Genomic DNA, 14,912 nt, shown 5'->3' on the forward strand with positions numbered 1-14,912 from the left:
ACTCCAGATGCTAGGCTAACTAAAATTTCAAAAGTTAGAAAAAAGGAGAAGAAATGGGACAATAGATCTAGGTTCCAAAAGCGAAGCTTTATTATTATTATTATTAAACTTTTCTTATTTTATTTTTTCCTTTTTAAAAGATTTATGTATTTATTTTACGGGGACAGGGTGCAGAGGGAGAGAGAATCTCAAGGAGACTCTGCACTGAGTGTGGAGCCTGACACAGGGCTCAATCTCATGACTTTGAGATCATGACCCACATGGAATGCCCAAACCACTGGGCCACCCAGGTGCCCCTAAGTTTTTCCTATTTTAGAAAAAGAAAAATTTAAGGTTGCTTTTAGGTCCAGAGGATATCGGGGGGAGGGGGGGTGTTTGTCAATCTCCAATCTCACTTTCCTTGTACTACACAACTGGGTTTTCCCCTCTCCCCACAACTCCACCTTAATCTTCCAAAAGACTATGCCATGTCCCATTCCTCAATTTAGCCCTAAAGATTAAGTTCTGACGTTTTTTTTTTTTAAAGATTTTATTTATTTATTTATTTATTTATTTATTTATTTATTTATTTATTTATTTATGAGAGAGAGAGAGAGAGGCAGAGACACAGGCAGAGGGAGAAGCAGGCTCCATTCAGGGAGCCTGACATGGGACTCGATCCCAGGTCTCCAGGATTACACCCTGGGCTGCAGGCGGCGCTAAACCACTGCACCACCTGGGCTGCCCAAGTTCTGAAGTTTTTAAGCAGTTTTAAGTTGCCTTTCCTTATTTTGACCCTGAAGTAAGTCCGAGCTAACTTCTGGGCATCTGTATTATTTTTCCTCTAGAATTAAGACTTTTTCTTCCATTGTTTAAAAAAGATTTTATTTATATATTTGAGAGTTAGTGAGAGAGAGAGAATGAGAGAGAGAGAGAACACAAGCAGGTGGAGCAGAGGGAGAAGCAGACTCCCCGTTGAGGAGGGAGCTTGATGCAGGGCTTGATCCCGTTACTCTGGGATCATGACCTGAGCCAAAGGCATATGCTTAATGTACTGAGCCACCCAGGCACCCTGAGTTTTTCTTCTATTTTTCTTTGACAATATCCCTTTTTAATGATAAAGTTTGTTCTTTGAAGTATTCAGTTTTTCAGATGAGCTCTGGTCACTCCTATTTGTCCTTATTCGTATAACACAGATTTGGCCTTGGTCCTTGTTCCAACGCTTGTTCTAATAACCTGCTTAGTTTCACAGACCTCTCCTAACCCCAGGGCTTTCCTTCTACAAGTCTTCTGCCTCAGAGGAGAGCTATAATCCACGAGGGCCCATAATACAGAGTGAAGATCCATCAGTCTTATAGACACTGTTGGTTCCCTTGGATTTCTGTGTTGCTTCTTTCATTCTCCCTTATTTTAGAAGACTCTCCTATCCTAGTTGGGCTTTTGGGGATTAGAGAGTGTGGTGATTATTTCTCCCTTACACATGATGGTGGCATTAAGGTTGTTATCAAATTTCAGGACGTCTGGGTGGCTCAGTGGTTGAGCATCTGCCTTTGGCTCAGGACGTGATCCTGGGGTCCAGGGATTGAGTCCCACATCAGGCTCCCTGTGAGGAGCCTGCTTCTCCCTCTGCCTGTGTCTCTCTGCCTCTCTCTGTGTCTCTCATGAGTGAATAAGTAAAAAATCTTTTTAAAAAAAGGTTATCAAATTTTATGTTCTTCCTCTAGTAACATAGTATATTCTTCCAGTAACATAGTATAGTATAGTGTTACATTTCCCTTTCCCTGAAGTTAGGTTTGGCCATGTGACTTCTTTGGCCAATAAAATGGGCGTGGTAGTGAGGTGTATTGCTTCTGAGTGGAAGCATTTTAATAGTTAGAACAAGAACACTGCAGTACTAGCAATTAAATTTTATGATCCTTACTGTCACAATCTTTTTTTTTTTTTTTTTTTTTTAAAGAGGCTTTACACCTAACATGGAGCTTGAACTCAAGACCCCAAGATTGAGAGTCACATGTTATACTGACTGAACCAGTCTGGTGCTCTCCTAACTGTAGGGATCTTGAAAGCATGTATCTCAGTGAAGCCTCCAAATAGTTTGTTGACCTCAATGACTAAAATGAGCAAAATCCATGTATTGGATATTGTACTGAGCTCTACAGATCCACCCTTTAGGACTAAAGCACAACCTCTCCCACTTGCTGGAAATGCTGGTGGCTGACAGCTGGTGGCTCTTGGCCAGAGAGTCCTCTCATCCAAGGGTCAACTCCCTTGCCTGGGTGCAGCTCATATCCAATGACAGGTTGGTGGCAGGGTATAATGACCTGGCCTCCTGTTCCAATTTAGTACAATGCTGAAGGGCTATCCCAGCTCCAGAGCTCCCTGCAGAACTGGCTGAAGCCTCAGGTGCAACTGTTACAGTTCAAGTTCTCCCTTTCTAGTAATTTTGTGACCCTCAGTCTCCAGAGGTTGTTCTGGAGATTACTACCCAATAACCTCATTCATGCAAATCTGTTTCAGGGTCTTACTTGTAATAGGCTTCCTGATGACTTGTATCAAACATGTAACATGTGTGGGAAATAAACTTTTGTTGCCATTTGCTGCTGAGATGTTTGTTACAATCTAGCCTATGCTGACTAGAGCAGATACCAAACCTTGCCTGCCCGGCCAATACTTTGTTTTCACTTGAGCTTGACTGGTATTGTTTCTCTGCTATTCGGGGACATATTGATGGCCCAGTTTTAGTTCTTCTCTGATGGTCCTTCTCATAGTGAGTCAACAGCCATGTCCCAACCGAGATATTACAAGGAGCCAAAGAAAGGAGAAGAGGGTTGCCTATCTAGTTGTCTATTAATTATTCCTACCAAGTCAGTTGCATATATTTATTTCATGTGAATTTCCTAGGACCCTCTCTCCTTTTTTATATAATTTACCATACATTTATAATAGGTATAAGGGTACTTAATGTTTCTTTGGAAATTTTTTATGGAAATAAAAATAGAATAACCAAGTTAATCCCAATTTGAGAAAGAACAGTATTCTACTAATTTGAATAAACTTTCTATACCTCTAACTTACTAAAATCCCGTTTCTCCAAATGCTAGATCTTATTTCTTAAAAGTCAAATGTCAAAACAATACCAGTTTCTTAATTTTAGGCCTTTTGGGCAAAACAAAATATAGTGATAAAACTAATGAATCAAAGCTCCTTCTAATTCTTTTTCTTTCTTTTTTATTTATTTATTTATTTATTTATTTATTTATTTATTTATTTATTTTCTTTTTCTTTTTAAGAGATTTTACTATATAGAAACATCTCTTTCTGCCGGACGGGTAAACAGTATGGAAATGTTTTCCACTAAAAGTCTGAGAATCCTGGGTTGGTATTATCAAAACCCGTAATTATACTGGATACTTAGGATGATAACAGCAACCAGTTTAAGGAATGTGGAGGTTTATTCACATCAAGTTCAGATAGAGAGATAAAAGGGGACTTGAATACACAAATAAAGGGTATGACTTAAGGAGTGTCTGTGAATGTGTGTTTGGAGCTGCCCTTATCCACAATGAAAGACCAGCCAAACCAGCCTTCAGAATAACCCTTCTGCTTAGTAGAAGGAAGGCTAGACTTCACCTCTAAGATCGCCCTCCCACGCAAATTTTCCACCTCGCAGCTAAGAATTAAACACAGACTTCCGATCATGGCGCCACGCACGTCACTTTCTCCCTCCCCCCCCCCCCCCCCGCCCCAGCAAAATCCCACCCAAGTCGACCAGCCCTCGCAGGAGGTGTGCAAAGGCTGCAGGGCGGGGGTGGGGGGGGGTGGAATTCCTGCTCTTATCCCGGTCCCTTGGGTTTTTGCAATTCAAAAGACCCGACTAAACAGATCCTTTCCAGGAAGCCTCGCTACCAGCGGGACCTTTTTCGTTTCCTTGGGTGCGAAGTCATTCTTCACTCAGGGGCAGCAACGCCTCCCCATAATTTTCCTTTCACATGTCCTAAGAAAACAAAAACAAAAGCAAAAAAAACCCACAAGAAAACCTAAGGCCCACAGCCTTTGTGAATAAAGGCCCACCCTGGAAGTGGAAGCCGCGCGGCCACGACAGATAACGCATGTAGAGCGGGACAATGTACAGGAGCCAAAGGAGAGAGTTTTCTTTCTGACTTCGCATCCTTTCGAAAGGTCCGATATTTCTGTCAGCCAAGAAGGGCGCTCGAGAAGAGCGGGACGCCGAGAAGAGCAGATACCAATTCCGGGTGGGCTTTCCCGTTCCGGCTTTTGTTTGAGTCAGTGGTGAGGGGAGCCGGAGGGGGAGGCCGAGGTCTACGGGTCTGGGAAGGGAGGGTTCTTCGGGGTTCTCTGGGATACGGAGACCGAGGCTCCCACCGCCAGAAACGACGGGGCAGTTCCGCCCGTCGCGCCTCTACTCCAGGAGTCCCGGGGGACACGGCGACACCTCAGTCCGAGGCTCAATCACCCAGCTCTCGGGAGTTGGCCGAGGCTGGACAAAAGATGTGGCCGCTCTCTCCTCAACGCACCCCCAGATCCCGAGCGTGCCCGTGAGGAAGGCCTGCGCGCGTGCGGGAGAAAGGCCGTCGCTGCCCACGGCGCGCTGCGGGCCCCGCCCTGCCCTCCGCGGCCCCGCAGAGACGCGCCACGCGAGGGCCGCGGAGTCCGTGTCAGCTCGCCGCCGGCGAGGGGCGGGGCCGGGCGGGGGCGCGAGCGCGCAGGCGCAGTGCGGGCTTCCTCGCGCCGCCGCCGCCACTGCCGCCGCTGCCGCCGCCGCCGCCGCCGCCGCCCGCGCTGCACCACAGGCCCCGAGACAGACAGGGCCGGGAAGAGCCGGAGACTGAGGAGGAGGAGGCGGAGGCGGAGGCGGCGGCGGAGGCGGGGCGACTCCGGTGACCGGGAGCGCCGCAGACTGGCAGCTGCGGCGACTCCCCCCTTTGTGTCTGGTCTGCTCGGAGCCACTAGAAGTGCTGCCCGGAGGGTGCGGGGTGTCTCGCCGCCTCGTCGCCCACCCCCCACCTCCCCAGCCGGCCGCCCCCCCGCCCTCGGCCCGCGACGCCCGAGCTCCGCCCGGAGCCCAGAGCTGCGGGAGAACGAGGCGGCGGCGGCGGCGGCGGCGGCAGCAGCGGCTTCCTCAGGGAAGGGGTTGCGATTCGCTCACGGGAGCCATTGACGGGAGGAGACGAGGCTTTTCTTCGTGGGATTTACCTCAGGCAAGACCGAGCGGCTGCAATAAAGAGAGAGAGAGGAGCGAACCCGGGAGGGTGGAGAGGGCAGCTCCCGCACCTCGGGAGCTCGGCGCCCGGCCTGCTGCCCCTCCCCTCCCCTCCCCTCCCCTCCCCCGCCGCCCGCCGCCCGCCGCCCTCCGGCCGGGCCCGGGCACGGCCTCGCGGGACTGTTCGCCGAGGGCTTGAGGGCTGTGGGTCGGTCCATGGAGGCCGGCACCTCTGACCATCCGGTCGAGGAACAGGGCTTGTTGTTCTCCAGCTCCGAGTGAAGGAAGCACCGAAGCGAAACTTAAAAAGGAATCCTGCGCTCCGGGAGCCGCGGGCGATGCGACTCGGGCCGCCGGCCGCCGCCGCCGCCGCCGCCGCCGCCGCCGCCGCCGCCCGCCCGGCTTCGCCCTCCGCGGCGGTCGGGAACTCGTCCTGATCCTCGGCCCCGCCATCGAATCCCCCCGCCCCCTACCCCCTGCGCCCTGGATATGTTTTCTCCCAGACCTGGATATTTTTTTGACATCGTGAAACTACGAGGGAAATAACTGCGGGGCTTTCTCCTGTCTACCCGCTGCACCCGGACATGCCTTCAGTCTGGGGGGCCGAGGCACCCCGTCCTAGGCGAGTGGACCTCCCCGGACGCGAGGGACAGAAATGAAGGGAGTTTCTGCAGCGGAATGAAAGCTCTGCAGCTAGGTCCTCGCATCTGCCATTTGTCCTTTCAAACTGCGTTGTAATACCCACGGGCCGGACAAGTCGACGAGAGCGGGGACCAGCCCCCCCCCCCCCATCCAGCCCCCCACCCCCACCGGCCGTATCTCCGCCCGTGTTTACTTTCCATATTTCTTTTCTCTGCTCTCCTGCTACTCGGCTGGCCCAGGGATGCCTCCTTCGCTGCAGCGGCCCCGGTGGGTGCCGTCGCTCCTGTGGACCGTCCTGCTGGTCAGCACTGCGGCCGGTGAGTAGCCCCGGGGCGGCGCGTCGGGCCGCTGCCTCCGCGGGAGGCGGGCGAGGGGAGCCCGCAGAGGCCGAGGCCTGCGCTCGCGGTGGAGGCTTCGGCGCCGGTACCTGCGCGCCTTCCCCGTCCCTGCTGGGGAAATAACCTTGCATGTTTTTGTGTAGTTAACAATCCCTACTCCCGTATCCCCCCCCCCCCACGCCTCCCCATCCCCCACGGGGGAGGGGGGAAAAGACATATTGGGTGTGGTATCTTGACATTTTTAGCTGTGAGGTAATGCAAGGATTAAAAATAATATTTTAATCGCCAATGAACAGTATCTATTATGAGATCTTTGGAAACAGAGCTATAGGTTTTTTTTTTAATATATAAAGCAAATTTAGCTTACAGTAAAAAGAACAACTATAGCACGCACACTTTAGCGTTATTTTTAGATTTCGATCATTCTTCGGGAATCCATGTTACTTTCGTGATTTCGAAATGTTACGGAATGAATTGAATACATGTTGAGAAAGCCAGAAATTTGAGATTCTTAATACATTGTATAATACTGCGAATTATTGTTTTAGTAGTATTTTTTTCTTCCAAAGTATTTTGGTAATGATATTTCCATCTTTTCAACCTAGATACACTCGCATTTGTATATACTTTTGGAATAACTGTTGGGCTTAAAAGTATTTTTGATAACTTTATGTTTTAGTCATCTGGCATCTGTTGGCTTTCCTGTCATTGAGGCAACTTTGACCTCATACCAGACGTCTAGCATATTTGAGTCCTGAAAGTTCTTTGACATTTTACTAAGCTTCAAGGGAAATGGTAGTCATCCTTTCCTTAGGATATTTTCTTTTTAGTTCCCAAACACCTTAGAGAAGGCTTCATTTCCATTTACAATGATATTTGAAGCAGTTTTTAGTGACATGTTTTTAGAAATTTTTGGAAGGGAACTGTACATATAATTCTTAAGTTTGGTGTAGGATGGCCAAATAGATTGTGCATTTAAAATTGAGTAAAGGACAATATAACTGCTTTCCAATTGCTTTTTTTTTTTTTATATGTGTGTACTTTTCACATTCAGTAAATTTCTCATTGCTATGCTAAATACAGAAATTGCTTGCTTATTTCCACTTTAAAAGTCTGCATTGGGAAAATTCTAAAAGAAACTTGAAGTTTCCTTTAGTGCCTCTGATTTTGGTTGATTAATGTCTATTATGTTTATGATAAATCTATGTAGAATTCAAAGTAATGAACATTTTGAAACTGGCATTTTAATATTCTTAATCATCACAGTTCCTTTGGGATAAAAATGAACAATTTTTTCTAGATTTTGTTTTTATTATGTTAGCTGTTTAAATTCTCTAGCAGTAAGGCTTGTGATTCCTGTAAAATATAGAGAGTAAAAGGCTTTAGGCTTAAGCAGCCGTCCTATGAGAAATCTCAGAACATACAGACTTTGCATGTTCTTTGTTATCCTTAACCTTTTAAGAATGTAGATTCTTATTTACAATTGACAGGCTTATTTTGTGCTCAGAACTGGTAACAGTAAGGGAAAGACCATTGATTTAAAAATACATTTAATTTGTATTTGGTAAATAGAATAATGTCCCTCTAAAGGGAGGGATCGAAAGAATCACTGATTAAAAGTGAGAGATAGAATCACTGAACTGGTTTTAGTATCCTTTTTTTTTTCTTTAGTATTGCATAGTACCAGATGTCAAAATTTGTGAAGCTGGATTTCAGAATCATAACAATAATAATAATAGCTAGTGTTTACTGAGTGCTTGCTCTGTGCCAGCGACTATTCTAATAGCTTTACATATATTTTCTCATTTGATTTTCATGACAATTCTATGCTCCAGGTTTAATTATGCTCCTTTTACAGAGAGGGCAAGTGAAGCCCAAAGAATTTAAATAACTCACTGCAGAGTAAATTGTGGAGCCAAGATTATGGCCTGTACCCTTACTTATCATGTTAATGATAATAGCTCATTCTAATTGAGAACATAAGATAGAGTAGTGCCTTCACTAGGTCAGCCTTGAAAAGAAGTAGGGACACTTGATAGGATCTTCATTCAGCACTGGCTACGCAGAAGTCATGGTTCTAAATGTGTAAAACTTTGCCTAATATTGGAGTGGCTAGTACAATTTCATTAGGTGCAAGGTGATTAGAGAGGGCCTGGGAGAACTTGGGATACATAGATGTAGTGATGTAACCAGACAGGTGCAAGTAGTGCTGCTGAATGGGAAAAAAATGCTGAAAGACTGACTGATATCACATCCCTCTTTTGGGGCCGTGGATAAATCCTTTTATTTCTTTTGAATTTCTCTTTCCCACTTACAGCATATAGTTCATGGATTCCTTAATTCTTTTTTTTTTTTTTTAAGATTTTATTTATTTATTCATGAGAGACTCAGAGAGAGGTAGAGACATAGGCAGAGGCAGAAGCAGGCTCCCTGCAGGGAACCCGATGTGGGGCTCGATCCCAGGACGTTGGGATCACGACCTGAGTGGAAAGCAGACACTCAACCACTGAACCATCCAGGTGTCCCATAGATTCCTTAATTCTAGGAACATTTTATATGCAAAAATTTGGAATTTACAAAAAATGTAATGTGCTTGTTTGGTTTATAAACTTTAATAAAATAATACAATGCAATGCAGTACTTATTGCAGAAATAGCTTCTGTTAAAATTTTTTTTTTTTGGGAAAAAAGTCATGCTTTATTTAGGTTGTAATGGTTACAGATAACATATGTAACATATCCCACCCTACTCTTTTCAGGCCCTTGAGCAGGCTCAGCTACCCTTTCCTCCAGTCTTCTTGTCCTCCTCCTTCTTGTCCTTCTTCCCATCCTTGGTGGCCTGGACGGCCAGGGATCCCATGACATTTCAAACAGCCTTTTTGTTGGGATTCATTCCTGGAAGGTTCTCCAGAACATCTGAAGGAACTTGGGATTCTGCATCATAATCCTTTTCCTCCTGGGCTGGCTAAGATGTGTTTAATGGCTCGACTGACATCAGTGTCAGCTAAATCATCCTGCATTTGAAATAATTCACTTGATCAGATTTCTTTTCTTTTTTCTAAGTAGACTCCAGGGCTTGAACCCACGACCTTGAGGTCAAGAGTTGCATGCTCTACTGACTGAGCCAGCCAGGTGCACCTCACTTGATTAGATTTCAGTTTTACACTCTCTTGAGGAACACACACATTGTCTAAAGGAAGATTCGCTTATTTAGTTAGGATTCTTGAGCACTGAAATTAATAAATATTGTTGAAACTGGAAATTTAGTAATCTTTATTTTTGTGTTTCTTAATGTGGGCACTGCAATAGGGTCACCTGTGTTTTTTGTTTTTTAAAATATTTATTTGAGAGAGCACAAGTGGGAGGGACAGAGGGAGAGAGAATCTTTAACAGACTGCACTGAGCACAGAGCCAGATACAGGGCTCAATCTCACAAACATGAAATCATGATCTGAGCAGAATTGGGCACTCAGCTAGCTGTGCCACCCAGGCACTCTATCTCCTGTGGTTTTTGATAAAATGCTTATTTTTGTCACTATTGTCTAGATGTACTGAATGAATCTCTCTGGGACCTTTTTTTTTTTAAACGTGATTCTCCCTTAGGTAAGTTTTTTTTTAGTTGATTTATTTATTTATTTATTTATTTATTCATTCATTCATTCATTCATTCACTCATTCATTCATTCATTCATGAGAGACACACAGAGAGAGGCAGAGAGAGAAGCAGGCTCCATGCAGGGAGCCTGATATGGGACTCGATCCCGGACCCTAGGATCACACCCTGGGCTGAAGGCAGACACTTAACCGCTGAGCCACCTAGGCTTCCCCCCACTCCCCTTAGGTAGGTTTGAGGACCACTGCTTTATATAATAAGTTTTGATTGTTTGGAATTTTAAAATATTGTGATTCAGTCAGCTTTTGCTTCAACTGGTAATAACTGGTAATAACTGGTAACCACAAAATCATAGTGACATATAACAATAAGCATTTATTCTGCTCCATTTGTCTCATTCTTGGGCCCAGGCTGGAGGGAAGGGTAACATCTCTCTGGGGGGAGCTTGTCTCACAGCCGTAGCAGAAGTACAAGAGGACAAACCCAATCCCACCAGTCATTTTCAGATTCTTGTTCCTCTGACATCTCGTTTGGCCAAGACCAAAGACAAGGGGTAGTGAAGTATACTTTGGCTATAATGAGGCCATGGTGATATATGGACATGTGATACTATTGCTTGGAAATGAAGAATTCAGATCTTCAGTCTGCCACATGTGATCAGGAACATGGTCCAGGAGAGGAGCTTCTCTTACCATTTGAACATAGCCAGACTCTTCATTAGGCTTTTGCGTAAAAATGATACCAATTTTGATCTCTACAAAAGCCTATGGCATGTGGGATGATGTGTGGTAGTGGTGTTGGTGTATATGAAATGTGGGGACAGAGAGATTTCACTTAAGGACAACAGCTTTCCTTCATTAAAGACCATTTTTCTTAACATAGAAAGAGAAGAAATTGAATATTGATTGCTGATGAGTAAATTCTTTTTTTTTTTTTTATTTTAAGATTTATTTATTCATGAGAGACACAGAGAGAGGCAGAGACACAGGCAGAGGGAGAAGCAGGCTTCATGCAGGGAGCCTGACATGGGACTTGATCTTGGGTCTCTAGGATCACGTTCTGGGCTGAAGGCAGTGATAAACCGCTGAGCCACCTGGGCTGCCCTGATGAGTAAGTTCTAACTATAAAAGGTATAGAATGAAGTCAGTGTAAATCAGTTAATTTTATAAATGGCCGTACCACTTAATCTGGCGCTTACTCATATATTGCCTTGCTTTTGAGTATCAGTTTTATGTATTTGCTTTGTCCTCCTAACTGATAAGTGCTTCTTGAGGACAGGGTTCATATTTTAAACTGCTTTGTAATCTACCATATTGCATGCAGAATAGAAGATGTTTAAGAAATACTAAATGAATGAATAATAAAAAAAGAATGGGAGCCAGGAAGTATTCTAAGATTGGTCCCTTACTCAGTGATCTATTTAGTAATTTATTCTTTCTTTGGTCCCATTCCTTTAACTATAAAGTAGTTTAAATGGTGTATTAAGTAAGAAGACTCATGTCTTGAGTTAATGAGACCTGAGCTCTGTGTGATTCTGGGTAAACCGATTGCTCAACATAGTCTTCTCAGGTATAATATTATGGGATTGGACTAGATTATGTTTGAAATACAGATTCATGGGAACCACCCCAGACCTACTTAATATCTGGACAGTGAGTTTGGGAATCTGCATTTTATTTTATTTTTTTAAAGTTTATTTTTATTAAAGCAAGTATATGAGCAGGAGGGTGGAGGGGCAGAGGGGGAAGGGGAGAATCTCAAGCAAATTCTGCACTGAACAGGGAGCTTTATGCTGGACTTCATCCGACCCTGGGATCATGACCTGAGCTGAAGGCAGATGCTTAATTGACTGAGTCACCCAGGCACTGGGAGAATTGTTGAAATATTTCTAAAAGAAATAGTGCAAAACTAAATTAGACCAGGTAACACTGATTTGGTTTTAGTTACAAATGAATATCCCATAGAACATTCCAGGTGGATAAATTGCATATATTAAATTTCTGTCTACCCAAGAAGAATTATATTCTGATTTGATTGATCTCTTGTTTTTTTTTTTTTAAAGATTTATTTATTTATTTAACTTATGAGAGAGAGTGAGAGAGGCAGGCTCTATGTAGGAAGCCCAACGTGGGACTCAATCCCAGGTCTCCAGGATCATGCCCTGGGCTGAAGGTGACACTAAACCACTGAGCTACCTGGGCTGCCCTTGATTGATATCTGATAGAAAAAAATTAAATATGAATCCTGTGATATCTAGGAATTCATAAATTTTGACCATTTTGCATAGTTTTTACACGTGTTGAAAAGACTCCCATATTACCAAACTATTTTCCCCTTGTGGTTAAATGGTCTAGTCCAGAATTATTTTATAAGCAATGAAGATGACTTTGGTAGAATTTTGAGTACAATAGACTTGATTTTGTTTTTGTTTTTAATTTTTTAAAAATCTGTGAGATGGGTACGACAGCTAAGACTGCTGGATTACAAGAATACATATATAATTTATGTATAGTCTGTATGAGGTTAGAAATAAACCTGTGGGTAAATGACATGAACATTTTATTTAAACATTTTTTAAAACATTTTTTTAAAAAAAAAAAAAAAAAAAAAAAAAATAAAACATTTTTTTTAAAGATTTTATTTTTCAGTAATCTCTATACCCAGTGTAGGGCTCAGACTCACAACCTGGAGATCAATATTCCCATACTCGACAAAGTGAGCCAGCCAGGTGCCCCTGACGTGAACATTTTAGAATATATTGCTTTATCAGAATTGTTAGAACACACATCTCTTTCTTACTGTTAATTGAACTTAATACAGTAAGTGTTTGACCAGACCCAGTTAATATTCCAATATGTACTCATGGGAGCAGTGACAAGGGTAGGGGGGCATTAATAGGATAGATAACATATGGAAGGAGAATTAAAATGTCCAGTCAACAAACTTTATTAGTGCTTCCTTTGTGCAAGGTTCTTTTTAAAATGTTGGTGGATACAAAGAAAAACAAGGGCTTCCTCTTCTCCTCCAAACATCTCCTGCCATTGCCTATATTACATTCTGGAAGGGAATTAGATTTCATTCTATTTGAAGCAGGGTAGTTATTTTGCAGGTCTTATTAGCACTGTATTATTTCTTTTCTGCTTCTCTTTCAGGATGAGAAATTCCTGAAGGTATTCTGCAGCACAGGAAAAGAAATGGTTCCTGTGTGTCTTCTAGCTGATTTCCAGCTTCTTCTTTTTTTTTTTTTTCCTGTCTTCTCTGACAGCCTTCTTGAAAGAGCAGTGAACACTTCTGGATTTCTGTATCTTCAACTCCTTACTTGGTCCCATGATGTATATTATTTCACCAATGACTTCCTACTTGCCTTATCCAGTGACTTTTTTTTTTTTAAGATTTTATTTATTTGAGAGAGAGAGAATGTGCATGAGCAGCGGGGAGGGACAAAGAAGGGAGAGGGAGCCTGACGTAGGGCTCCATCCCAGGACACTGAGATCATGACCTGAGTAGACCTGAGCCAAAGGCCCCAAATGCCCCTTCGGTGATTTTTCAATCTTGTTCTTTTTTTTTTTTTTTTTTAAAGATTTTATTTATTCATGAGAGACACAGAGAGAGAGAGAGGGGCAGGGACATAGACAGAGGGAGAAGCAGGGTCCCTGCGGGGAGCCCAGTGTGGGACTCCATCCCAGACCCCGGGATCATACGCCCTGAGTTGAAGGTAGATGCTAAACTGTTGAGCCACCGAGGTGTCCCTCAATCTTGGTGGTTTTTTTTTTTTTTTCTTTTCTATTTAATTTGACAATTTCAATCACCCCTTCCTTGAAACTCTCCTTGTCTGACTTTAATTAATTTGCATTTCTCTGGCTATATATCTTCTCCATCCTCTCATCTCCATAAATGTTCTGTTTTCTTCTTTTTAAATCTCTCCCTTAGATTGTCTTGAGTATACATACTTTTTATTGCTACTCCTCTCCCTTGTTGATTTTCTTTTATTGTTACTCCTCTTTCAGGCTTGAATTATTCTGGAAAGTAGATTATTTCTTTTTTTGTTATGTTTTTATTTTTGTTTTGTTCTGTTTTGTTTTAAGTAGATGATTTCTAAGTCAAACAGGTGAAGCGAGAAAGATCTGAGTTCTTCCTAGTGGTACCATCAGCTGTTTACTTCACTTTGGGAATATCACTAATTTTGGTCTCAATATCCTCATTGTAAAGTGACGAGTTTGGCCTGCATGATACTTTCAGCATTTATAGCACTTTTGCTTATGGTATGAGAGAAGCCAGTGATATTCTTAGTTACTACTAAGTGTATAACACTTTGAATGATATATTTGGTTATTATTGAGTGCGTATATATAGTATTCTGAATTTAGCTTAGATTGGGGAAAACTGTGGGGTATTCTGAAATGGTAAAATCACTACTTTGAAAGAAATGTAAGTTTTTGCAAATATATTTTGTATGTTGATTATGTTGAGTTAGGACCACAAAAGTGTTATAAAGAAAGGCACTATAGGGATATTCTCAAATGAAAATATAAGAATAATCTAACTAAATATAAAGAGTGCTTTTAAAAAGTTGGAATCCAAAAATTTTAGAGTTGGAAAGGACCTTAGAGTAGACTTTAAATACTTTTTAGTTAGGAAGATAAAAGACAATCTCATCTTTATTTTATTTTTTTTAAAGGTTTTATATATTTATTCATGAGAGAGAGAGAGAGAGAGACACAGGGAGAGGCAGAGACATAGGCAGAGGGAGAAGCAGGCTCCATGTAGGAAGCCTAATGTGGGACTTGATCCTGGAACTCCAGGATCTCCCTCTGACCCAAAGGCAGATGCTCAACTGCTGAGCCGCCACCCAGGCGTCCCTTTTTTTTCTTTTTTTAAAAAATCTTTTATTTATTTATTTGTCTTTGTTTTAATTTAATTTTTTATTTTAATTCTAGTATAGTTAACATACAATATTATATTAGTTTCAGGTATACAATGTAGTGATTTGACAATTCTATACATTACTCTGTTCATTATAATAAGTGTGCTCTTAGTCCCCTTAACCTGTTTCACCCACCCCCCCATCCACCTCCCCTCTGGTAATCATGTTTGTTCTTTATAGTTAGAGTCTGTTTTTT

The 14,912-nt window shown here is 42.9% G+C and overlaps 1 protein-coding gene across 2 annotated transcripts in view; it reads left to right on the forward strand.

Annotated features, from left to right (window-relative positions):
* The first annotated feature begins 6,025 nt into the window (after positions 1-6,025).
* The window catches only part of BMPR2 (bone morphogenetic protein receptor type 2), a 197,356-nt gene continuing 188,469 nt past the window's right edge, over positions 6,026-14,912 (forward strand). For both annotated transcript variants that reach the window (XM_025442055.3, XM_049106654.1), the window contains exon 1: positions 6,026-6,159. In XM_025442055.3, coding sequence (XP_025297840.1) covers positions 6,084-6,159 — 76 coding nt within the window. In that variant the 5' untranslated portion in view covers positions 6,026-6,083. The remainder of the gene's footprint in view (positions 6,160-14,912) is intronic.

This window comes from Canis lupus, chromosome 37, assembly GCF_003254725.2.
Source record: "Canis lupus dingo isolate Sandy chromosome 37, ASM325472v2, whole genome shotgun sequence".
Classification (NCBI taxonomy): Eukaryota; Metazoa; Chordata; class Mammalia; order Carnivora; family Canidae; genus Canis; species Canis lupus.